Source organism: Fringilla coelebs (genome assembly GCF_963513975.1).
Source record: "Fringilla coelebs genome assembly, chromosome: 1".
NCBI lineage: Eukaryota > Metazoa > Chordata > Aves > Passeriformes > Fringillidae > Fringilla > Fringilla coelebs.
Genome location: NC_140028.1, coordinates 35,843,389 through 35,869,545, shown reverse-complemented (window position 1 = coordinate 35,869,545; position 26,157 = coordinate 35,843,389). Strand labels below are relative to the sequence as shown.

The 26,157-nt window shown below is 43.5% G+C and overlaps 2 protein-coding genes across 3 annotated transcripts; both read left to right on the top strand.

Annotated features, from left to right (window-relative positions):
- The first annotated feature begins 780 nt into the window (after positions 1-780).
- Positions 781-1,972, top strand: RRS1 (ribosome biogenesis regulator 1 homolog). The gene has a single exon (XM_084226856.1). The coding sequence runs from the start codon at positions 812-814 to the stop codon at positions 1,886-1,888; it is 1,077 nt and encodes a 358-aa protein (XP_084082982.1). The 5' UTR covers positions 781-811; the 3' UTR covers positions 1,889-1,972.
- A 2,699-nt stretch (positions 1,973-4,671) lies between these two features.
- On the top strand, positions 4,672-24,708 carry ADHFE1 (alcohol dehydrogenase iron containing 1). Of its 2 annotated transcripts, XM_084201792.1 has the most exons (15): positions 4,672-4,772; positions 5,080-5,117; positions 7,379-7,422; positions 7,587-7,640; positions 8,796-8,950; positions 9,121-9,317; positions 9,706-9,783; positions 10,924-11,029; positions 12,256-12,408; positions 13,577-13,675; positions 14,614-14,692; positions 14,842-14,938; positions 18,154-18,311; positions 21,425-21,484; positions 21,874-24,708. In XM_084201792.1, the coding sequence occupies exons 1-14, from the start codon at positions 4,717-4,719 to the stop codon at positions 21,479-21,481; spliced, it is 1,371 nt and encodes a 456-aa protein (XP_084057918.1). In that variant the 5' UTR covers positions 4,672-4,716; the 3' UTR covers positions 21,482-21,484; positions 21,874-24,708. The 2 variants fall into 2 exon arrangements, with proteins under 2 accessions (XP_084057918.1, XP_084057917.1); XM_084201791.1 differs by lacking the exon at positions 21,425-21,484.
- Positions 24,709-26,157: the final 1,449 nt, after the last annotated feature.

Here is a 26,157-nt window from a genome sequence, read left to right as displayed (position 1 = left end):
GTCTTTCCACATACGTTCCACCTCAGCACCACTCATGGTGACAGAGGAGACAGATTTGGGGCCACCCTGACCCCCACACAACCCCAGCCTGGGGGTGGCTGGGGATTTCATCACTACCATTGGTGATTGGTATCATAGGTGAAGGCTCCAGAAAGCGAAGTCCCATGAGAAGCAGACAAGGGAGCCAGGGTTGTTTTGCCTGGAGAAGAGGCTCAGGGGTGATCTTACCCTTCTCTACAACTAGGAGAAAGGGGATTGTAGTCAGGTAGGGATTGGCCTCTTCTGCCCGGCAATAGTGATACCAGGGGAGGTTCAAGTTGAGTATTGGAAATAATTTCTTCGCAGAAAGGGTGATTAAACACTGGAATGGGCTGCCTAGAGGGGTGGTGGAGTCACTGTCCCTAATGGCTTTTAATGAAATACTGGTTGTGGCATTCCGTTTCCTGGTCTAGTTGACATGGTGATGTCTGGTCACAGTTTGGACTTGATGTCCTCAGAAGGCTTTTCGAGCCTAACTGATTCTGTGATTCTAACTGGAAGTGCGTGCCCATTAGACACGGCGGCGGGTCCCCGGGCAGACCAGGGCTCCTCCGGCTCACCGCCGGTCCGGCGGCCGCGGGCCGTGTTGCGAGGAGCCACGGCTCCCTCTGGCGGGCCGGCGCGACGGGACTACATCTCCCGGCGGGCCTTGCGCCCGTCCCGCCCCCAGGGCCCGGCGGCTCCGGACCCGGCGCTTCCGGCGCGCTGACCCGGCGGAGCTTTGCCGCGCTCCGGGGCAGCGGCGGCGCCGCTCGCACGTGGAGCCGCTGCCATGGCGGCCGTGCGGGTGGAGGCGGTGCTGGCGGCCGCCGAGGAGCAGGAGGCGGAGAAGCGGCGGAGCATCACGGTGGAAAAGGAGCTTGAGCTGGAGTACGACCTGGGCAATTTGCTGGCCGTGGACCGCAACCCCCCTCCGGCGGCGGCGCTGCGCGGGGCCGGCCCGCGGCGGGAGGAGCTGCTGCGGGCGCTGGCCCGCGACAACACGCAGCTGCTCGTGTCCCGGCTCTGGGAGCTGCCGGCCGAGCGCGCCGGCGGCGCCGGGGGCCCGCTGGTGGCGCAGCTGCCCGAGCCCACGTTCCGCCTGCCGCGGGAGAAGCCGCCGCCGAAGCCGCGGCCGCCGACGCGCTGGGAGCAGTTCGCGCGGCTGAAGGGCATCCGCCGCAAGAAGAAAACCTCCCTGGTGTGGGACGAGCAGGCCAAGGAGTGGCGGCGGCGCTGGGGCTACCGGCGGGCGGGCGGAGACCCGTCCCGGGCCTGGCTAGCGGAGGTGCCGGCGGGCGCCGACCCCGAGGAGGACCAGTTCGCCCGGCTGCGACGGGAGAAGCGGGAACGGGTGGCTCGGAACGAGCTGAACCGGCTGCGCAACCTGGCCCGAGCCCACCGCGCCGGCAGCGCTGTGCCCGCCGCGCCCCTGCACCCCACCGGCCACCAGGACCGCGACGAGCTGCGGCAGGTGGCCCGCGTGGCCCGCGTCTCCACCGCCTCGCTCGGCCGCTTCCAGCCGCGCCTGCCGAAGGAATCGGCGGAGCCGCCCTCCCGCAGCGGCGGCAAGAAGCGCCGGTTCGAGCCGCTCCTCGGCAACCTGGCGGCCGAGCGCAGCCGGCAGCTGGAGCTGCTGCGGGACATGGGCAGCAAGAAGCCGGTGCTCGACATCACCCGCGCCGTCAACAAGCAGCTGCGGCAGGAGGAAGCCGAGGCGGCCGCTGCCAACAAGGGCAAGAAGCAGTCGAAGCGCGGCAAGCGCGGCCGGCGCCAGCAGCGGCCCGGGCGCAGCGGCAAGAAGAGCGGAGCCCGGCGGCAGCCGCAGCAGCAGAAGCCTGCGGGCGCGGGCAGGAGAAAGAAGGCGTGAGGGACAGTGTGCGGCACGGGCTGGGGATGCCCACCGAGGCGTGGGAAGGGACTGTCGCTGCCAGCCTCCTGCCCGGTGCTCTGTTCACACACTTATCTGTCAATAAATGCGTTCTGACCTTTTTAAAACATCCTGCGTTTGGCTCTTAGCTGGTAGAGAAGGAGGGCTGTGTTCTCCATCCAGTCGGTGTCCTGTGAAGGGAGAAGGGTGGCCCGGTTCTCCCCAGTTTGGGGGTGTCACCGTGACTTGTTTCACAGGTAATGTTTCACAGTTGGCCTGCAGCATCTTTGCCGGGACAAAAGCTGAGCAAAGCTGTTTTCAGGTAGCCGGGACTGGACCGACGATGTGACGTGGAGTTTTGATGGAGTAGCAGCCAGAGGTCCAGTTAAAGGATGTGGCTGCTGCTCTCTGCCTTGGGCAAGTGGCCTGATGGTGGGACTCTTGCTCTGTAAGTCAGCTTCTGCTGCTCAGCTCTGGTATTCAAGTTCAGTTACATAAGGAACATGGAAACTTAATGTAAGATTTATTGCAGGGCCTAAGAAGTTGTACAGATTTTCTACAGCATTTTGTTGCTGAAAAAAAGGAGGTCAAAGCTGCTGACCAGCCTTCGAGTTCAGCAGAAAAATGTTTGTATTGTACAGGTTAAAACCTAAATTTCTCCCTGTAGTAACAGTAATCCATCATTTTGTAGAAATAATCGTACAGTATTTACCTAGCAGTTTGAGAAATTCTCTCAGACTTCTTCCCATTACTCTTGAACTTTGTAGTGTCACGCATACACTTGAAATAGAAAAAAAAAATCAACTGTCTCAATGCGTGGCTTAGCTGCAGGGAAGATGCTGTTCCCTGGTAAGAAAGTTAGTAAAACAAATTTCAGTAATCTCAGTTAAACTGGGTTTTCAAACTTTGAGGTTTTTAGTGGTTAATGATATTGTAATGTACTGCAAGTTTTGGAAAAAGCTGGGTGACTAAAGCAGTTTTCTTCTTGTTCTGTAGCACTTCAGTTAGGATGGCACCTTCAGTAAAAAGCATCAGAAAGCAAACCCTTTGTGTAGGGGAGCTGCTGAGGGCAGAAGGGGTTTGTACACCTTGGAGCTTGGATAGCATTGATGGACTGACCACTGCCCAGCCTATGGGCCTTGCACAAAGTGTGTTCTTTGCCTCTCTGGTGCTTCTTGCCCATGTGCTGAGCTGTCTGCAGCACTGCAGGCTGCTTTGGACCTGTCAGTGGCAGGAATGGTCTTGTGGGCACAACCCTCTGTTATCAACAGAGAGACATGCCAGACCTCTGATCTTCCAGGCATTTCCATAGGGCACACCTTGTACGTGCTCAGCCAGAGAGAAGGGCTCTTTTCCCATACAAATACACGCCTGATGAGAATTCTGTGCTGCTCACAAGGCTGCTGGTCAATTTTCTCCACCAAAATCCCATGAAGTGTATTCATCTCCAACAACAAAGTGATCACCTGAGCAGAGGTGCAGGTGCTCCAGTGGTGTTGCCACTTTCTGGCTCTCACAAGTGAACAAAGGTTTTGCAGCTTCATGTAGGGGCCTGAGCAGGCAACTAACCTGCTTCCCCAAGCTCAGCACCTTGCAAAATCCTGAGTTTTAGGCTCATCTTATCTGCTCATAGAATCATTGAATGATGTGGGCTGGAAGGGACCTTAAAGATCATCTAGTAAGACACAAAGAGTATACAAAGGCAAAATACTTCTATCTGTTACATTAGAAAAAATATGGGTTTTTTATCAGAATCCAATATTTCCTTCACTCAATACTGGTATAGGACTCTGCTGGCAGCTAAGCAACATAGCTTACAGCTTAAAAATTTGGTTACAAAATTTTGATCCATCCTGCACTGTAATTTACTATGATTTCACAGAATTACAGAATTGTCATGTTTGGAAGGGACCTCTGGAGATCATCTTGTCCAAGGCCCCTGCGAAGGCAGGGCTGCCTAGAGCAGGTGACAGAGGAACATGTCTAGGTGAGTTTTGAATGTCTCCATACAACATGAAAATCATGACACTCACACTGAGATGTCCAAGGCAAAAAAGGGGCAGTTTATTTCTGAACTCGGATATTTCTAGAACTTCAAGAGTGACCACGGATTGGAGGATGAAATTGCCATCTCTCCAACCACACTGGTCAAACCAACAGTCCATCAATTCTCTCCTCCTCCAGAAAGGAATGCAAAGCAATTGTTATTTACATGAAAAGTGCGTGAGAAACTCCATTACAAAAATGTAAACATCAGAAGGCTTAGAAGAACTTAGAAGGACAGGGCAACAGGAGACTCCACGACCACACTGGGCAGCCTTTTCCAGTGCTCTGCCACCCTCAGTGTGAAGAAATTCCTCATACTGAGGTGCAGCTTCTTGTGTTTTAGTTTAGACCATTCCTCCTTGTCCTGTCACTGGGCACGACTGAAGAGTCAGAAAAGTATTTCACCCAATTTCAGGACCAAGGGGTTTTTTTTTTATTATTTTCACTTTGCAATTCCGTTACTTTCAATATTTTTCTGTGACAAATACACAACAAGCACTCAGTCCTAATTAGATTTTAGTCGCTCTTCACTGGCATTCTGCGCTGTTTGTTTTAGCAAGCAGATCCTGCTTGCCTTAAAACAGGCGTGAGTTGGGTATTGACAACGCCGACCTCAGGGCCGTGCGCGGGGGGTGCTGAATGGGCCACTTCTTTTTCCCTGACCCTGGAGTCCCTGTTTGGGACAGCCGTGTGCCGGGCAGCGGCGCAGTGCCGGGAGGAGGCGCTCCCGCCGGCCCGGCCCCGTCCCGGGCCCCGTTCTCGGCCGTCCCCAGATCCGGGCGATGGCGGCGGGGCGGGCGCGGGTGTCCCGCCTGCTGCGGCAGCTGGAGCGGGCGGCGTGAGTGCGGCGGGACGGGGCGCGGGGCTCCCGCCGGGCTCCCTCCGGGGTCCTTCCCGGGGTCACTCCGGGCTCCCTCCGGGGTCCCTCCGGGGCCGGCGGCGGGCCGGGGCCGTGGCTGGGAAGCGAAAAGCGGCGGCCGCTCCGCCGCTGCGAACCCTCCCGTGCCCGGTCCCGCTGCACGTCAGCGGGCTCAGCTGCAGGCCCTTGGAAGGGGTGCTTACAGGAGACTTCTAAGACGTAAAGCTGTGGGTTTCTGCTTTAGTTTTCCCCCTTTAACCATACCTTTTTTTAACATTTTAACTAGTTGTCGGTGCCCGAGCCACGGCCACACTTATTCCCAAGGTAAGACTTAATTTGTTTCTCCAAAATAAATCTGTTGGAGGCCATGGCCCTGCAGAGGGCTGTCAGGTATCCATGCAACCTGGGCAGAGGGTGCAGGTAACAGCTGGGAAAAAACAATCTAAAGGAGAAGGTAAACAACCTGTTATTTTGGAGCCGTACAGTGCTAGTGGTTATTGTTGGAGAGAGTCACTGCTCCCACATAAACCACAGTTACTGCCTCCTGTCCCCTCCCTCCCCATACCGTGGGGCCAGTTCTTTGACCTGAACTTTGCTCTGGCTGTCATCACCTGAACCATCTCAACTTTAGGTCTGCTTTTGAATACACACGTGGTGCACCAGAAAAGAAACAGGAAATGATGTGGATAAAAAGTAGCCTTTCACAAAGGTGTGTGTTGGTCTGGGGAATAAAACCTCCACTGGCTTTTTTTACAGTCAGTCCCAAGAACGCAGCTCACTTAGGTCAGGATTGTGGACTGTGAGCAGGGAAGCTGCACTGACTTACCCAAATCACCCTAGGAGGAGCTTCTGTTTGCATGGGCTGTAGGGAGGCTCGGAGAATAATTATCTGTCAGTCTCCAGACTGTTGGTAAGTCTCCAGATGCACTAAATATTAGTGGTTTGAGCCATAATTTTGGTAATGTGTAACTCTAAGTAGCATGGTTTCACATGTTAGAACACTTCCTAAAGAATTTACATTGTCATTTTACATATGGAAAAGCTATTTATATGTTCAGATACTTGTTTTGCCCAAGATCATCCATACAGCAAGACAATAGTGCAGCTGAGAAATAGAATTTCATTCTTTTGCTTGTCTGCTTGTTGACCTACTCAGTCAATTCAAACTAAACTCTTGCTAAACTGAAGCCTGAGTTAAGAACCCTCTCTGAAAGTTTTAGGCAGCAATCAAGTCTATAACGTAGCAAGATGATACCAGTTCAGTAAATCTCTAAATAGTGGGAATTGATTGAACAGTGACTATAGCTGAAAAAAACCCCAAACTTCTTTGTGTTTCTTGACAGTGTTAAAGGAAATAGTACAATTTTTGAACTCAGTAAAATTCACCCTGAAAGTTAAGTTTGGTTCAAGAATGTAACAGCAGGGTGTCTATTATACTATCAGAAAGCAAGAGAGTAAATGGTTTGGACATGTCCTTAGCCTGTCAAATTAATGACTGAAAGTACAGCAGACTCCAGCTCCAGGAGAGGTCAAACATGTACAGCCTGGCAAGAGGTGGCAATGAAAGAGCTGATAGCAGCTGGCCTGTGCTTGAATAGAAAGTACACAAAGGGTTTTAATACATCTATCTGTTACTGTTGTGGGTCAGTGCTTCAGTGCACCGCGGCGTGTCTGTAAGCCTCATTATCATGGTTTCACTCATTGGATCGGAATCCAAATTGTGTATTTTCAATTAATATAGCAGACGTAAGGCATGAGTGCAGCAGGAAGAGCAGAGTGCTTTGCCTGGTGTTTTCTTGGAGAAGAATGGGCAATTTCAGTTGATGCAGTTTGCTTCACTCTATGGCAAAATCAGAATATGCCAGAAATTGAGTTTTGTGATAATTCATGCAAAAATGACATGGCAGAGATAAGCTATGACTGAAATACTGTCCTTATAAATATCTTCTAATTAAAATTAATAGTAACACACTGATTCTTATTTATCATTAGTGGTGGATGCAGTAATTTTCTAGCAAATAATTCTGTTCCACCTGCACATTCAGGACTAGGCAGAAGTAAAAAGAAGTGTAAATACCTGTTAGTATTGCTCCCATGCATACATAAGGTGTTCTCTATCCAGGTGCATAAAGAGGATGTCTCATGAATTTGTATTAAACATTGTTCCAAAGGTTATCATGTAGCCCCCAAGCATTTCTAGCACTTCTCAGCTTGTATGTAGCAGCCTGAGTGCTCTACACATACTCAGTTCTACTTTTTTATGTGCTGTTCTGGTCTTTGTAGACTGCAAACTCTCATGCAACCTTCCTGCTAATTCATTAGTTTTTATAAAAATAGTTAATTCTTGAAAGAACTTCAAAATCTCACTTGTTTTGTTGAATTGTATGAGTCAGATCAAGTACTCGGATCATTAATCTCATGAACAGCAAGGGATGAAATGGGTAACTGTTATCCAGACAAGCTGAGATGACCTGTGGAAATATGTTAGTGATTCTAAAAGCAAAGGAATCTGTCAACTCTAGAGCTGAGAAACAGATTGAAATAATTTATTTTTTCCTAATTCTACTGTTTTATTTCCATTCCAGTTCCTGAACGGCCCACCCTGGGGAATACAGACTATGCATTTGAGGTAGATTTAATAATAAAATATGTTTCATTTAAAAGTCATGCAGACAATACTTCTTGACAAATATGGCCCTTAACAAATATTTACATTATCAAATATTTATATTTCACTTTGAATGAGTCAGATGCCATTTTTGTTGAGAAAAAGAAATGTTCTTTATTTTATAGATGGCCATTTCAAACATCCGATATGGAGAAGGAGTTACAAAAGAGATTGGCATGGTAAGCTGCTATGGTGTAGGTCCATCGCTGGTAAAAAGTTATTTTCTGAATGGCTGCCAGTGCTATCAATCCACTTAATAAGGTAAAGCTTATATATGGTGTGGTCCAATGTATCAGCACAAAAAAGTTGGAGCTTACCGCTGGTTGAAGAACAGAAGCCTGGTGCATCAGTGGTGCAGTGGTATATGAAAGGCAGCTCAGGGGATAATTGGAGCATTGATACTTTGCTACAAGTATGCAACAATGTTTTTCTCTGACACTACATTTAATTCAGAAAGTTTTGAATCCTGCTGACTCACCAGGATTTTCTCAAGATCTCTTTCATCTTTCTAGAACTCGTTAACTCAATCAGAGGCTTTCTATTAAATTAGCTTGAGATTTATTCAGCTCTCAGCTTGCCCTGTGTAAGTGTAGAATTTTTGTTTCAGCATGTGAGATGGTTCACCTGAGTACATTGTTCCAGTGTGCTTTTATCACTGCCTTTTTTTAGTGATCATTTTTCCCCTTTTTGACATTTCTAGCATTAATAGATCTCTTTTTTATTTGAAAATTTGGGAAGTAAGATTATAGTCAGACAGTAAATGAAATTAGACAGAACCTGTCTTTAAACTGCTCTAGAATAATTTATATGTATTGCATAGCTATTGTGACAACTTAGCAAAGGTTAGGATGTAGCATTGTTTTTCTTCTTTTTGCCACCTCATTTTGATTTTTCATCAATAAATAAATATCCAGTATTACATTTTCAATATTTTAATGCTGTGCTTTGGTAGGCAGTTAATGAAGACATTCTGTGAAAAGGCCTTTTTTATTCTCACAGGAACTTAGGAAAAAATATTTTTAAAAATATTTTATGTTTTACTGTAGTTTAAAGTTGTCCCATGTGGTTCAACAACTTTAGTTTTCTTCTATCTTAAGACTTCAATGATATAAATTTGGCAGCTTTAAATTTTATTCTGATTTCTGTATTCTACATGTGTGTGGTTAATGCTCTTTTTCTTCAGCTGATATGGTCTTAAAATTTTTGCAATCACCAACTATTTTTAAGTCAGGGGTTTATTATTATCAACTGGTTCCATTGATTTGGATTAGTGTTTAAATAGTGAAGTGTATGATTTTATACCGGTTGTTTGGTTTTTTGATTCATTATTGTAGGACCTGCAGAATCTTGGTGCTAGAAGAGTTTGTTTGATGACAGATAAAAACCTCTCCAAACTCCCTCCTGTAAACGCAGTATTGAATTCCTTGGCAAAATATGGTATAAACTTTCAATTATATGATAATGTCCGTGTGGAGCCAACAGACCAAAGGTACAATTTGCTTCTGACAGTGCATTTCTCCAAGTAGTGCCTAGGTCTTCACAGGATTCCATATGGCTTTTTAAACACCTCGTTGTGGCCTGCATGCTGGTCTTAATAGTTAGTTTCCCTTTGTACTGGTTTTATCCTGACTAATTGGAAAATCTTTCTTGTGTCCTAAGTTTCCTGGATGCCATCCAATTTGCTAAAAAGGGGGAGTTTGATGCCTATGTTGCTGTTGGAGGTGGGTCTGTAATAGACACCTGCAAAGCTGCCAACCTGTATGCAGCCAGCCCTTCATCAGAATTCCTGGATTATGTCAATGCTCCTATCGGGAAAGGGAAGCCAGTCACTGTGCCCCTCAAGCCACTTATTGCAGGTAAAGCATGAGGAGAGTGTGTGGAGAGCTGAGTCATTCTACACTCCCTGATATTTCTACTGAAATCACTTTACTGTGGCTGTTTCAGCTTCCTTTGGGCTAACTTCTCCTCTTGTTGTATTCAGTAGTCATTTGCTGTTTAATTCAGTGGAGGTAAAATCAGAGGTTTTATCCTTATTTGGTCTTGTTTAGCTCAGCTAGACTCCTCTACTGAGAAAAGAGATCAAAGTAGCAGTTTCCCTTTGATCTGTTGGCTTTGGATCAGGGATACCTCCAAAATTTCCTGGGCCCTGTATTTTGGGTGGTGGTACTATTGCGGTTTTATTATTTGAATTGCATTATTGTATATTTCTTATCATTTGTTGTTATCCCCATTCTTCCTTTTAAGTTCCTACTACATCTGGCACTGGAAGTGAAACCACTGGTGTTGCCATTTTTGACTTCAAAGAACTAAAAGTTAAAACCGGTGAGGTTTTGGTGCTTTGTTTTGGGGTTATTTTGTTTGTTTTGCGGGGGTTTCTGTGTGTTATTCAAGACAATTGCTTTTCCCATGTCTTTGTTATTTCCCTGCCTTGAAAGGAAAGGATACTGCATGTCATTTCAGGTGTCATTTTGTTTGATTCAACAGCCACAGGCAAATTTTAAAAGCTTAAAGGTTTCCTCCTTGAATTAAATTTATATCATATTAACATAATGAAATACCTATGGAATACAGTGGATTATAGTTTGAAGGCAAAACAGGAAACTAAAATCTTTCAAGTCCTTAAATGGCAGAAAATGTTAATTGCAAAGGAAATTTCTACTTATATTCAGGGTCAACCAACTGTTCCTTATTTCCTCTGTATTTTCTTTCTACTTTTAAGACTTCTGTTTCTTTGTTGTGTAATTGCAACCAAATGTTCCTTTTCCTGACTTTGGAAACCTCAGGCCTGGGATGCTGTGCAAGTGAGGGACACTGTCTTCCTTTGGCCTTTTCATCCCTGGCAAATAAAGATGAAGGCTAAAATGTCATCTTGAGCTTCACAGCTGTTTAAGGTTTTGCTTCTAAGCATGTGGATTTTATACACCACACAGTCTGCAGAACTTGGGACCCAGATGGGTGTGCAAAGGAGGTTTGACAATAGCTCAAGAGTTTTCTAGTCTATATGTAGTCAATCAGTCTGTCTGTCTGTCTCTCTCAGAGCTAAATCTTTGCGGTGTGGTTATTACAGATGCTGCAGACAGCAATTGCCAATAACAATTGATTGCAGGTACAAACCAGTTTTGCCTTCTGCCTGTCCACAGAAGATACAAATCTAAGAATGCTGCAGATGCCACAGGCATTTTGCAAGGCTGCTCAGGGAGGGTTTGCAAACCAAGAGAGAATGTTGTCTGGTATAATCCACTTCAAGCAAAACTCTCAAGTCATGTAACTCTTTTAGAGAGACTTCATCATCAGTTTACATTTATAAATACTCTCGACCCTCCCCTCTCTCTCTTTGCTTTCATGTTCATAGTTTCAAATATTTTTTCCCTCCTTATTGTCATGTTTTGAACATTATGCTTATCTTGTCCTATTTTGTGGCAACACATCTTTAACTGATTTTCCTCCCTTTGCACATTGCAGGTATTGCTTCAAGAGCCATTAAGCCCACGTTAGGCATCATTGATCCTTTGCACACACTGTCTATGCCTGAACGAATAGTGGCCAACAGTGGCTTTGATGTGCTTTGGTGAGTTTTCTGCATAGGCTGCTACTTGAATTTATTTAAATGTTGTATTTTTACTATGGTGCTTGTAGAAAAAATATATTTTGAGAGCACAAGAGGATGATCTTTTTTTCTCTGTTTGCTGTTCTTGTTTAGCTAAGCTCTGTCAGACTTTCCTCTTCCTTAGTTTTACTACCTCCCTCAGAATGTATGGAAATAAATCCTGCATTTGCAGAAATTTGAATGGTTTTGCAATGCTGGAGAAATTGTTTGCTTCCAGAATAGCTGTTGTCAGGGAAGAGAGTCCAGGGGTCCCTTATTAAGGGATTGTGGAGATAGATGATTAATCACAATTGTAATAGCATTTATCATGAATCACAGACATGGCAGGGAATAGAGAATAAGAATTTTGTAACAAAAGCCATGATGTGTCAATAAATATTCGTCAAGCTTGTGAGATACTAGCAGGTTTTCACCCAGCTATGGTCATCTTCAGAACCAATCTCAGAGTTTGCTTTGCACTTGGCACAAAATTTTATTAATCTCAAACCAACAGCTTAACTGTACAAAATACATTGACATTTCTTTTTGAAGAGTCAGAGCTTACTTTGCTTCTGGGTGCTATGTATATTAAAGTATTAGGTATGTAATGAAACTGTGACTTCTCAAGCGTGGTGAAGGACCCTGGCCTGCAATGTCTGTAATGGAAAAAAGGCATTTGTTCATCAATGAAAATGGTTTGTCTGTAGTTTTGTTCATCTTACTAGAGCCATATAGGCAGTGCCCCTTTTTTGTGTGGTCAGATTCATGAGTGAGACTATTGACAGTTCCACTTAGCTTAAATTTCACCCATAATTTTTTTAAGGTCAGTACTTCTAAAAGAAAAGTAGGAAGTTTCCAGTGCTAAAGTCTCTTATGGTTCCTATCCTATAGAAAGGAAAAGCACTTATTGCACATGCACAGCCCTCTTCAGGGAAAAACACTACAGGTGCTGGTGCATCCAACCAGGCTTTCAGCAGGTGTGAGTTGATAGAAAGGGACTGTGTTTAGATTGCCTTCTGTGTGTGTGTTGGAGAGGAAGTGCTCTGGAGCTGCTGGCCCAGCATTCTTCCACTGTCTGTGAGATTATATTTCTTGTTTCAGCAACCACTGGACACCAGAAATAAAAAAGAGCCTGCATTCAAAGGATAGCAGGGCAGTGAAAGGGAGCTCTCCCCCTTAAGTAATTGATTTCTCCGTCTTTCTGTTAGCCATGCCCTGGAGTCGTACACTGCTCTCCCTTACAACCAGCGCAGCCCCTGCCCCTCCAACCCCGTCGAGCGCCCAGCCTACCAAGGCAGCAACCCCATCAGCGACGTCTGGGCTCTGCACGCTCTGAGAATTGTCGCTAAGTACCTGAAAAGGTAACACACTTAACAGCCATCGCCCCTGCAGGGTGCTGGCTACACAGTGCCCCAAAAGGGGTGCCTGCAAGAATGGAAATTTGAGGCTAGAATGAGGCAAGCTGCAACATTAAGCTTTTGTTTTCTGCCCTAGATTTTTATTAAATAAAGCAAAATAGTTTTGAGGTATAATTCGAAATTTCAGATAAAATTGGTAGTTTGTCTTGAGGAGGTAGCTTTTTAATGCCTTTGTGAATCTATTCTTGAATTCCTCAGTTAAAGGTATTTCAGGCTGTTCAGTTAATATGGGAGCAGCATTTACATATTTTTTTCAAGAACCTCCTTTATATGACAGTGTAAGTGGTATATGTAACAAACAATAAAATACTGCTGGTGTTACTTCTGTGGCCTTCACTGTAAATTAAGATAGTTGCACATCCATCAAGAAGGTAATAACATGCACTTATGAATGTGCAAAAGTATGCATTTATTGCAAGCCTGCTCATTCTTAGAAGACCTTCAGTTTAGAATAGGTATTGCCTTATCTGGGAGTCAGTGTTGATCTCTGTCAATAAAGTTTTAGCCTCTTTACAGCTTTTGCATTCCATTTGCACTTCCATTAAAGATCAGTGCGGGGTTTTTTTTGAAAAATCTTTTCACAGTACCTAGTGAGTCAAAATAGTTGGGTTTTGTTCCTTTGGAATCTGTTCATGAGACATTTTCTCCTTACTGTCAAACTGCACAAGGATCCTGAGGCATAGTAAGGCAGGGAATCCTGTCTTCTTCCCACACAGGTGGTGGGGTCTAGAGCACCACCTAATGAGATGGTGAGAAAGCTGGAGTGATCCTGGAGCCATACACAGAATTTACCAAAGATTTTAACAGGATTTTTTTTTTTTAATTCACCACTGAATTGAACATGGTTTAATTCACTCTATTTATTTGTTTTTTGGAAAAGTGAAAGGAAGCTTGCCCTTCACTGAACCCGTATGAGCTACATAAGTGATCCAGATGCAGGATTGTTCTTTTACTGAAGCGTGACTTGATTCCATTTCCACCATTTTTATCTCAGCTTATCTTTTAGATTTGTTGTGTATCTGTCCATAAAGAAGCCCTCTCTCCCTTCTCCCTCCTGAATCACCACTCTCTTTGTGAATTCATTGGTACCATTTGCCTCCATGGTGCACAGAGCCATCAGAAACCCCGAGGACCTTGAAGCAAGAGCCAACATGCACCTGGCAAGTGCTTTTGCTGGTATTGGCTTTGGCAATGCTGGTGTCCATCTCTGGTGAGTACAGAGAAATAGTAACCCCATCTGAGGTCAGCTTACAGCTAGTGTTTGTTTCAGATTGTCAAAGATGTTGCTACCCTTGTTGCTGAATGTAGTGTAAGGGACTGTAGCCTGGCCTGTGATGCTGAAGGACCTGTGTGTTGTGACAAACTGATGGGCTCTTGTCATTTATGTGTATAAGGATTGTGTATTCTTGGGTTGTCATACTCAAAACCAGTCACATGAAAATGACAAAACGCAGCCTTCTTTACCTATCTTGGTAGCAAAAACAAGAGTAAAAAACTTCAATGACATTTAAAATGTTAGATTCCATGCCAGCTGTTCTGCTGTGACACAGCAATGATGTAATTTGAGTTTTTCCTGTACTGATGCAATTATCTGTAAGTTTGTCTGTGGGATAAGCAATCAGCAGTCTGAAATGAGCTGTAATTAATATTGCAAGGCAATATAGTTTCATTTGGATGAAAATATCACAGAAGCAAAGCCTAGAAGTGAATCGTGTGCAGAAGTTATTAGCAGTCATTCTCTTCAGAGACCTTCCTTTCATTCCTTTTCTTTGAGCAAGTCTACTTTTATAATTATATCTTAAAATTAAACTTTCTTTTTCTCAGACAGTGTGAACACACAGGTATGCGGACTATGATATTTTTGGCATATTTACATTACTTTAGGAACTGAGCATCTTTCAGTTCAGTCAGTGAAGTAATAGAACTTCACCCTCACAAAGTAAGGAGGTACTGAGTTTTACAGCTAGGTCCCTGAGGTGCAGAGGGATGAGGGCTGTCTGTACCTAATATCCACATCATACACCCTCTGAGTATCTGTACTGAAGAGACTTGCACACTGAAAACTGACCACAGAAGGGACTGAACACAAATTTTCCAAATACTGGGAGAGCTGCCCTAACCACTCTCTCTCTCTGCTCTCTGTTCCAGCCATGGAATGTCTTACCCTATTTCTGGTTTGGTGAAAACTTATAAACCAAAGGATTATAATGTGGATCACTCTTTAGTGGTAAAACTTGTTTCTTTTGGGGGTTTTTAATATACATTTGAAATATCTGTTATCTGTCATTAATGAGAATTAAAGTCTGTTGAAGTTAAAAGTACATGTCTTGTTGATGTGTTTTCTTCTTTTTTCTTTTTTTTTTTTTTTTTCCCCAGCCTCATGGCCTTTCTGTGGTGCTAACATCCCCAGCAGTGTTTGCTTTCACAGCACAGATACATCCTGAACGGCATTTAGAAGCTGCAGAGATTCTAGGTAGGAACCTCTGTGGGTACAGTTCTCCTGTACAAATGGAATTCTTTCCAAAATTACATTTTGGGATTGAAAAACACTGTGTGCAAGCAATTGTCATTGGTTGTTGGGAGAGGTTTAAGTTTAGAAAAAAAGATTCTGGAATTAGATGTCATGCAAATTAAATAGAATAATGCTGAGTTTTGATATTGTATGATGGGATTAGAGGAGCAAGCTGGATAAATCTGATTCTTGGCTAGAAAAGTGGACAGCTGAAATTAACTGGAGGTCTGTTGTAAATCAAACAAGAGTAGCTGTGATTGGCACAATTCTTGTCACTTTATGAAGAGTAGTTACCATAAAGTGAACCAGTACTCAGGGGCATTTGTTGGCTAAAAGGAAGTATTTTCCCTAACAAATTCCCTGCTGTGGCAGTGATTTAGAACAATGATATTTTGAATCACTCCTGCACTTTTTTCCATGGCACACAGCTGTGGGTTTTGGTCTTTCTAATGTAGGCCTAACATGTTTGGAGGTGTTGGAATTTCTCAGTGGCTGATGCCAAGGGAAAGCTTTTCCTGGAGTAGCTCTTCTGTGGACATATATGTAATGGCTAAAAAGAGATTAATGAACAAAATGGCCTTTTCTGCTTTTTAGCAGAATAAAAGTGAATGCTGCAAGCTGACAGCTCATTTAAAGGTTATTTTGTCAGACAGTGCCTTGTTATGTGATGCAGCCCATCACCAAAGGGTGTCCTAAGAGAAAGGATAGCTCTTTATTATACTTCCAGCATGACTGTGTGTAATAAACTAGCTTCCAGTGATGTGGTCTCAGAGCTGTTAGCAGTCTAGCTGGGACAGCATGGCTCTGCACTGAGCTAATTTATTTGTCTAAGGTCAGGGGCTTTGCCTGCACTAAGTTTGCATTGTGGCTACGCTGCTGCTAATACCCATGCTGGCTAAGGAGCAGTCACAGCCACATGCACAGCAGTGCAGGGAGTGGAGGAAAAGTGGTTAGGTCAACTCTCCTGGTATTTGGAAAATTTGTGTTCAGTCCCTTGTATGGTCAGCCTTCTGTATCAAGTCACAGCAGTCCAGTCACATGTATGACTTGCTTGTGTAAGTAATCTCAAAGTATTGGAGATCTCAAGAAGAATGGGACTTTAATATAGATATTTTATATATAATATAAATATTTTATATATGCTATCTTCTTTTCTAGTATTTTATATATTATATATATATATATATTTCATAGTAGTTTTTAGAGGGTGCAAAGCAACATGGTCAGAAAAACTAAATTGGGTGAAAGTTCTGTTTGTTTCATAAACAGTCTGTGAGGTTGTTCAGGCTTCCTCTAATTTTTGCTGTCCTGGTCAAAACCAAAACACAAACTTGGCTGGAGTCATTTACTAAGCTAATAAATATCTGTGTTCCTACAGCAATTACACACAACTAAAATTAGTTGAACAAAATGTGTCTGGATAACTGGTCAGCACAGCATATCAGAAATTTTCAGCTCCAGTTCTTGTTTTAAAACAAGTGACTGAAAAGCTGTTCCCTTAGGTTTTGTGGTATTAACTCCTGCCATAAATTCTGTCTCTAAAAGTTCTGTTAATTTTCTCAGTAGAAATTTTAACTACATCATTGTGTGCCGTGCTGGAAAGGGGTTCTGCAGAAAACATGTCACGTGGGATTGAATTTATTAATTCCCATCTGGGGTGTTTACTTCTGAGTCCACTCCAGAGTCCAACTGACTGCAGTAGCTGATTCAAATCTGTCATGTTGCCAAATGCAATGACTAAGAAGGTATTTTATGACATGAAGCAGATTACTAAATAGTTATGTTGTGTGTATGTACAGCTGTGAATTTGGGTACAGCCAGAAAAAGCTTAATACCTCCCTGGCTGAATTCTTAAACAGTTGAAATAGGTGTGCATGTGGCCAGAGATTTTCTAAGAGCAGTTAAAGACTGATGTATCTTTTAGGTTGAGCAAAAAGAAAGTACTAGAGCTATAGCAATATTTTAAAACTGCCAATCACATTTTCTGTTATATTTTATCCTCCTCCCTTTCCCTCTTACCTTACTATCTGAAGATAGTGGGTTAATGTCTTAGTTACCCCTGCACAGCAAAACCCAGGATAAAATCAGACTTCATGGCATAGCCCCAATAGCACAAAACTGTGTACAAGACTCTCTCATATCTTATTTATCAGTTTTTTCCAGACATTATTTACTACATTACTGCCAGCCTTTCTACCTGAATATCTGAGCTCTTCAAGTGAGCTTGTAGGTCTCCTATTCACTTAACTCCCTTTGAATGTTACACTGAGCTGTGTGAGGATCACAGAAGATATTTTTCCTATATATTGGAAGCTATGTATTGCTCTTACTCATCTCTCAGTGTAGCACTTGGACCTAACATAGTTCTGGTGTAACATCACTGGGGTTACACAGAGAACCAATTCAGCTCGGGTTGCTTCGAAGGAAATCACATGGAGGAACTTGGGTCTCCTGTTTGGACATACTTTTGTTATTACTTCTGAGTAAGTCCTGAACATTCATTGAAGAAGGGAACATGAGCCATTCTCTAAGAAATATTTGTAATCTTTCGTTTTGTATTGGTGTTTTCATTACTGTTCAGTAGATGTTTCAAAGAGATCAGTTCCTCCTCTTCCGTTTTACAGTACCCTACACAAGTCAGCACTTATTCAAACAGCAGTAAATTTAGAATTTACTCAACGTGCTGAACACTGCCCTGCTGTCTCCTGCCTTTTTCAGCCCACATGCTGTCGTCCTCGCTGTCAATGTGTAATTGAACAGAACAGTCCTCTAGATGTCAGCAAACTCAAGGCCTTGAAATGAAGTTAGCATTTGGCACCCTCTCCATACAAATAAATACCACTGATGTTCATGCTTTAGCCCCTTTCCTCCCAGCAGTTAGTCAGACTAAAAAGTGCTTCTCCCTGTAAGCACAGAGGGAAAGGAAGTTAACCTCATGTGGCAGTTAGTCTTTCTGGCAGCAGTTACCGTGCCTCTGATCTTGTTTTATTTCACCTTTCACAAACCATTCCAACTGTAAAATGAGCACTGATTCCTCTTTTTACTTTATGTTGCTTTTAGGGCAGTGGCTGTTATGTATGGATATGTATTCAGCTGATATTATGATTAAATTAAGTCCAGGACAAGCTTCCTCTGCTCTCTCCACCCTACAGTCAAGGCATTATGTCTTATTTTAGGAGCTGACATCCGCACTGCCAGAATCAAAGATGCTGGGCTTATTTTGGCAGACACACTCCGGAAATTCCTATTTGATCTGAATGTTGATGATGGCTTGGCTGCAATTGGTTATTCCAAAGCAGACATCCCTGCATTAGTCAAAGGCACTCTGCCTCAGGTAAGACAGAGAGCAAAACAGTTTTTCTTGTCAAATAAAATAGAACAGATTTTGGAAAAAAACAGAAGTGCTTCTTTTCCAGCGAGTTTTATTTCTATTCCTGCATGAAAACTATTTAAATGGAGAAAATTATGGATAGCCAACTGTATATTGTTTCACTCCACAGCTAGGGTTTTTCTTTTCAGTGGGATGGAGTGCATGCTGCACTAGCATCTGAGGACAGTTTTCACATGGAGAGAGAAAAAAAGGGCTAAGTGTTTGGTTTGGTTTTTTTTTAATGTTACAGTTTTTAAAAAGAGGATGTTTTTCATAGGCCTGTGATATTTGTAGTAGATACTGCTTTTTCATAACTACCTCTCTTAATTATGTGTGCAGGTGGTCTATAGATAAAGCCTTAATACCAAGTGCTATCTGGTAAGAATGATCAAACTCACTTTGCATTAAACTTTCCATATTGAGAAGTTGCATTTTTCTTCGCAGATGGCTTTTTTGTTCCATTGACCCCCATCAGAATTTGAAATAAGGTCCCCTGGGATGATATAGATTAAACTTGTAATACCCTTTATTGTTTCAGTGCCCACACTGCAAAAAGCAACACACCACTCTTAAAGCAAAATCCAGAGTCTTCTTTGTAAAAAGACAGTTTGATTCATATGCTGTGGACCTAGGATTTGTTCCCACCAAGTTGCAAGGGAAATATATATTATGAAGAAAGTGAAAATTTTTTAGGCCAAAAGGTTATTCACTTTTTACAGCAGATCCTGTATAGTTCTTCTCACTCATAAATCTCAGAGTACCTTGGAACAGTTACATTATCAGTAAATATTAATATTCGTATTTTTTACCTGAGAAAGTGACACAAAGGTGCAACTATTTAGGATCACACACAGCAGAGCAGTGACAAAGCCAGGAAGAAAGCTAAGGTCTCTGAGCACCCATGAAGTAGGTTATGCACTTGCATTGTTATGGGGCATTTGGAGGGTTTGTTTTGATAAACATATTTCTTTAAAACAAACATTGAATGCAAGTTTTGGTTAGCTGGGGAAGGGTTCTTCACCAAAAGATGTTGAAGGGTTTTTCTGTCTTCTTATGGCATTGGTGATTCATTGTACTGTGTAAAATGAGATGATCTAATAGTTTCTCAGCCCTTATTTTTTTGTATGAGATGTAACATGATGCAAATGTATCAGTGTTCCTTAACAATCTGTTAGTAACCACGGGTTAATCCATACAGGTTTTTTTTGGTATAATTTTTTTTGCTTTTCATCTTGCAGTAGGTTTGCTTTGTAATACAGCAATGGCCCATTCACATCAGGAAAGTGATGTGGTGCAGTGGTGATAGCACAAAAAGATTTGCCCAGTATATTCCATGCCGTGAAGTGCAGACTGGAGGGAAAAATGTAATCTGACTGTTGGGATTTGGGGTGGGAGCTCTGTTGGGACAGATGTTGAAGTTAAAACAGAATTTTTTTTCCCTTCCTAAGTGAGGCTGTTGAAATTGATCTTGTTTACAGACAGCAGTTGTTCTAGCAAAGAAAACGCTGTCTCAGAGTTCAAGCTGGCTGGGTGGTGGTGTTTGAGAGGAGATGGGGGCACTGAAAATAAGAGATCGTGGAAGGGCTGTTCTCTGTCCACCCACCCCCTGCTGATGTCCCAGAGGCAGCTAGAGTGGGGCTGAGCCGGTGATGAGTCCGGAGCTGCTGGGTTTGGCAGGGGACCAGAATGCTCTGAGTCAGACTGAGGGAGCCAGGGCCTCCAAATACCAGCAGGCTTGTGCAGAGGTAGTGATGGTGCCTCTGTGTCCAGGCATACGGAGGAACACCCGTTTGCAGCCTTCTGTCGACAGAGCTGGGAAATGCTCCAGTCTGTCAGGCTGTCAGGCTGGCTGGCTCCTGTCACCCAGTGGGATTTTATAGATAAATCCGGACATCTCAGTGCACAGAGCTGCAAAACTGGCTTTGGCCCAGACAGTCCTAATATGATGAATTTATGAATACTTGAGCACTGTGTTGTTATATTTTGCATATTATGAGTCTGAAAAAAACAACACACTATTGCCCCAGAGCTGTTTGAATTTTCCATTTGGTTTCAAAGCTGAATAGAAGAATCTTAGTCTTCTCTTTGGCTGGATCTCTGTGTGTAGCAGCACTGGTGTCAGCAATGGGGAGAGAGGTATCTTTTGATTGCTACTTATGCACCAGTAAAGTTTCTTCTGTAGGTAAAATTATGCACTCAGAGCTGCCCTTTTCAGACTCCTCACAAGCCATGCTAACCATGATTATGAGCTGTGAATACCTCACAGCTGACTTCTCACCACTGTTTCACATAGATTTTGCAGTGTGGTGACCTGGCTTGCTGTGTGACCACATCCAGCCTGCCACAGTCACATCCTGTGGGCTGGGGGAAGCTGCAGCCCGGTGCTGCGGCATCGCCCTGGGCACAGGGTGAGCTCTGCTCCCAGCTGAGCCTCCTGCCCAGGCAGGGCACTGGGGAGCCCCTTCCCCTGCATCCCTCTCCGTGCCTCAGGCAAGGACCTCAGCAAATGATATCCACTGTCCACATGTGAAAAAAGGGGGAACTGTAAAGCTCGAGGGCAGGATCTTCCACAAGGGAGATGTTGAAACAGGTTGCAGCAGAAAAAACTCTTTCTTGCCAAAACAGCTCATCTAAAGATAATGTGTTCCCAGTGTGGGCCTGGACTCTGTCTTTGCAGACATCTCTAACTCTCCCTAGTATTTCAGTAAAAGTTAAAAACATTGGTTGTTGAAAACATCAAAGTTCTAATCATAACCAGTATGAGTACACTGGTGTTGGGCTCTTTCAGCTGACTGTTCCTGCAGTAACTGGGTACCTACACTAATGCAGCTCCTCATCCTCAGTAGCACAGAGCTTTTCTGAATTGCAGCCCCTGCCTTGGTGCTTATTTTGTCAAGCAGAGCACTAAAGCACATACCTGAGTTTCATTGCAGTCGCTGGGGCTTTAGCACCTGAACGTTCTGTTGAATCAGTGTCCAAATGAAGACCAACTACAATTCCTTTGTATTCTGACTTTGAGGTGTGGGGCTGTTTATTAAGCAGTTTCATACTTTTCCTTTGCTGTGTCTCTTTTTCAGAGTCTGACTTACAGGTGCTGTTTATTCTCCCCATTTACAGCAGCTCCTGGGCCTTGAGAGGTAGTATTTTGAAAATCTTGGTCCCTAAAACTCTAACTCCTAGTTCAGTGCTGGCAAATTAAATTTAAAATGGACTATATTCTCAGGATAATGTCCTCCAGTGTACACACATCTGCAATGGAGAAGGCCCATGTTTGCTGTGCTTTACTCAGAAACTGAACAGCGTTCTGATCTTGCTTCTGTGTATTTAATTACAGAGAATTTTAACTTATATATTCTTGAAAGTACTGTAGAGTTGATGATGCTTCAATTTAATTACTTGATTACTTATTTTGCAAAACTTTGTTATTCTCTGTGAAGGCTGTTAGTACAGAGACACATAGTTCACCTACTGTTTGATTGATTTTATTGGTATCCATTTATAATCCAGTTTTTTTTTCATCTTGCAGGAGAGAGTGACTAAACTATCACCACGTCCCCAAACAGAAGAAGACTTATCTGCTCTCTTTGAGGCTTCCATGAAACTTTACTAGCTCAAACATGTTTTGGAAAGTGTGGTCTATTGTAACACAGACGTAGTTTCTCATAGATACGGGGCTGAATTTGTTTAGAGCATGGAAGAATTTGGGTAACTTTGACACACTTTGGGTTCCATTGTACACTGCCAAAAGGTCACGTAATTCATCTTTAACTAAACACTGCTTTGAAGTGAGGACTTGACTGTGGTTTCTTTCTTGCTCAGTTGTCAGTGACATTAACTTGCATAAAAGTTGGAGGAAATTTCTTGCATTACTGAAGGCTTTTTAGTGCTACAGAGGTGGTCAAAGGTAGAAAAGTGTTCTAAGGGATATGTCAAGCCATTTTGCAAATCATGCTTCTATTTAAATTATCCATGTTTTGTTTTAAAAAGTCATGCTAGCTAAGAAATAATGAAGGTCATTTTTAATTAGGGAGGGGAAGTCCCCTGCAGAAAATGTCAGCTTACTGTATTCTGTTCTGCTTTATCATCTTTTTACCATCTGGCTTTGCTAAGAAGGCTGTTGAACTGGGGTGCTTTTTCATTGTTAGATTAAGAAAAATCTGCACCCTTCATAGCTGTCTGTAAAAGACTGCTTGGAAATTTGGTTTGGGTTAAAATTCTGACAGATGGTGTCATATATTTATCTTTCCTCTTATAATCTCTATAATTGTCATATATTTATCTTTCCTTTTATGCTCTATATGAGGTGTTCATTGGAGGAGCAGAACTAAAGTAAAGCACGGTCACACACTCAACAGGAACCATATAATAGCAATCCAGCATCCATCATGGTCATTCTGTCTGTCTGGAGGCAACATCCCCCCTTTCCTGCTGTGTTCTGTGGAAGGAAGCTCTCAAGTGTATCTTGCTTTGCTGTGAATCAATTGCTTCTGCTGAGCATCAATTGCTTCTGCTGAGCTCCTGCAGGTGCTGTCCCTCAGAGTGCAGCCACCAGCTTGAGGAAGTGGCTGTGTGCTGTGGTTCAATATTAAAAAGAGGTGGTGAAGCATTTGGCTGCACAGTGCCCCACGGGGAGCACTGGTTAAATGTGGGAGTGAGCGTGCCCCTCTGAGCAGTTAACCAGCTGGTTGGCTGTCAACTGAGAAAGGGAAGTGGGGCAGGGAGAAAGAAAACTAACATCTTAATATTATTTTCCTTTATTTAAAAAGTCCACGTGGTTGTGTGTACAGTTTGTTTAAATCAGATTCTGCTTCATGGTGGACTCTTTCAGCATCTGATTCATGCTGCTACCACAGCACCAGACAAATGAGAGAAGAGCCCTGTGACTTCTGGTGTGCATCTTTCTTTCTGCTGGGGAGGGAGCACTTTTCAGTCACCCTGTTGAAGTAGGAGGCTCTATGCTTGCACCTTTGTATTTGTGTATTTGTCTGATCAAACTGGTGCTGCCCTAGCATCTGAGGACAGATGTGTACTGGATATTGAGACTAGATCCATTTCAGGGCTCTTAAAGCAGGTGGATGGATACTGGTTGTTTTTAGCATCAGAGTGGGTTTGGCAGCCAAAGGGCTGCACTGCCACTGTGTGATACACGTGTGATTTCCATGTCCTTCTGAACCTTCCCCTCTGCTGAAATTGCCCACAAGTACCTCTGTCATGAAGGCTGACGTTGTAATAGCAAGGGATTCATTTCATTATATTGTGCAAAGCTGACATATTTAGAAAGAAAAAAAATTGTCAAAACCTTTTATCTAACCCTGTTGTTCAAAGTCAGGCTGGATGAGGCTCTGAACCTAGTCTAGTGAAAGATGTTCCTGCCCATGACAGGGAGGTCAGAAATAGATCTTTAAGATCTCTTCCAGCCCAAGCCATTCTATGGTTCTGTATAAACTTTTGGCCTGTTTTGTCTTTCCACTCCTGTCTTTCTCCAGTCTGTGGTAGCAATAGAGATTCCTGAAGAGACAATCTTTTTGTCCAGGAGCCTAATTCATGGCAGTCCTGCTGTGTTAGGGGGGAATATACTGTCTGGAGAACTGAGCAGCATGTGATTTCATCACTGCAGCAGAGCAGTGATGCTCTGGGAATGGGAATGGGAATGCTTTGGGAAGTAGGATAACTTCTTCCAGCACACTTTTTGTCTTCCTTTTATGCCAGTATGGCAGTTATTGGCAGGCTGCATTGTCAACTGACAGAAACTCACACTTAACTTCCTATACCAGGTAACCTGCAGCCCCTGATGGTTTATAAAATAAACCTCATACCCCCTTTGATACCCATATTTTACAGATGAGACAAAGAGGTTTATGTTATACCCAACATAAGCAAATGGTGCTGTAAGAGGGGACATTTCTGTTTTCCTCACCAAGGTCTTCAACTGCCTTAAATTGGTTGTGAAATCTCTCCCACAGACATCAGCTACATGTGAAAATCTGTCTCATGGACATCAGTCTCCACTACCAATTATTAGTCACTAGAAGGGATTTTCTGAGGAAAAATCAAGAGAGCTCAAGTTGCCCCAGAATGCTGTCATTCAAATAGTGATGGTGTGACAGGGTGTCACATCCTGCCTCCTGGGCAGTGGTAGTTTTATTCACAACTGAAGAGCCATGTGGGGTTTTTCATGTATTATCTCACTAAATTACTCTGTACTGGTATTTCTGTGAGGAGTTGGGGAAACACTGTAATTGTGGGTGCCCAGTGGTGGTTGGACCTTTGTGTGAAATCTGGGAGGCTTGTTCTTGTGGCTCCTGTTACTGCTGTGCTACTCAAACCCTCTGTGATGGATCTGTTAGTTTAGATTGTGCTGAAATGCAAATAACAAAAATAAAGCTTGTCTGAGAGCAGCATTTAAATCTCTATTCTCTGAGCTCTGTGCAGGTAAACACAACCCAAAACCTGGCCCTTGTGATCAGTCACTCAGTCCATTTACATTGATTAGATTAGCTTTGGGGAGCAAGTATGAACAAGTGCACATGTAGTGCTGGTGAAAATAGTTTACCAGCAGGTATAGTTTTATCTAGAGTACCAAATGAAAAACTCACTCACTTCATAAGTAGAGCCTGCAGGATTGCTGATTGGGATTTATAGTAGGTACAGTAGTTGGTCCATCCCCTCATTTGCCATGCCTCTTTCCATACCAGTGCGGGTTTTCTCAGCAGTTAAAAGGAGAATAAAGCAAAAAATATGTACTTAACATGCCTAAATCTTCAAAAACTCTCACCATCATCCTGTGTGAATAAACTTGGAAGAAACTACGTGTAGGTCAGGCTGTATGATCATTCCTGTTGCACTGTCTTGTGCCATGGCTGTCATCTTCTGTCTTGTGGTTGGCTTTCCATCTCCCTGAGACCTGAAAAAATGGATGAGAAGAGCAATGGTTAAGGGACACAGCCAAGCTCTGTCTAGGCCCTTTCCATAACCCCTGAGTAAATCTGCTTAGGCATCACTGTGCTCCAGGACACGTGCAGTGCGCTGGGATTCCACAGCTCCAACCAAATAAATCCATTGCCGCATTAAACATCTCTGTGCAGAGGACCTAAAGGTAGGTCTCCATTTTTCCTCAAACCATCCCTGTGTGCTTCCTAAATAGAAATGAAGTTGATTTAAATCCAAGCACCAACTAGTGAATGCAGAAAGTGATGCCACCATTTTCCTGATGTCTCCAGCAGCCATGCTCACACAGTGTTGCACAAGCCGCTTGTCTGCTGCAGTGAGGAGAGGGTCTCCCACACCTAGCCATCTCTGCTAATCCTGTCTGGAGATCTGAGTTAATCTTTGACACACCACCTGGCCACCTGTAGGAGAAGAGATTCCTCTGAACAGTGGTGGTGTGAAACTGTCAGTGACCACATTTTCAGAGGTCTCAGCTCTCTTTACACAGGTCTATTTTTCAGCCTTTCTGTTTACCTGCAGTGCATGCATGAGAAATCTCACAGGGTCAGTGGGTCAAAAAATGCTTAGTGCGTAATTTTTAAGTGTAGTGGCCCATAAGAATAAGCAGAATCTTCTGCTGTTTGCTCTGAATTTCTCAGGGAAAGCGAGACAAAAAAAAAAAAAAAAAAGCTCCACACCTGGGTTATCATTAGGAAGGCTACAGTTCCCTTAGATGCAATATTTCTGAATGCAGTTTTATACTTTGCCAGACCCAGTCTTCCATTAACCCACTAAAATGCCATTCAGTTTCCTTTTTTTCCCCATAGTACTGAAACAGCTGCCACAAGTGAGGGGGTAGAAAATGTTGTCCAGACAAAAAAAA

What these genes read in the sequence shown, in the direction of transcription:
- ADHFE1 (XM_084201791.1), top strand. Translation starts at nt 4,717, where the DNA reads ATGGCGGCGGGGCGGGCGCGGGTGTCCCGCCTGCTGCGGCAGCTGGAG. An exon ending in CGGCCACACTTATTCCCAAG is followed by an intron (nt 5,118 to 7,378) that starts GTAAGACTTAAT and finishes TTTCCATTCCAG; the next exon opens with TTCCTGAACGGCCCACCCTG. An exon ending in CCTCAAGCCACTTATTGCAG is followed by an intron (nt 9,318 to 9,705) that starts GTAAAGCATGAG and finishes CTTCCTTTTAAG; the next exon opens with TTCCTACTACATCTGGCACT.
- RRS1 (XM_084226856.1), top strand. Translation starts at nt 812, where the DNA reads ATGGCGGCCGTGCGGGTGGAGGCGGTGCTGGCGGCCGCCGAGGAGCAG.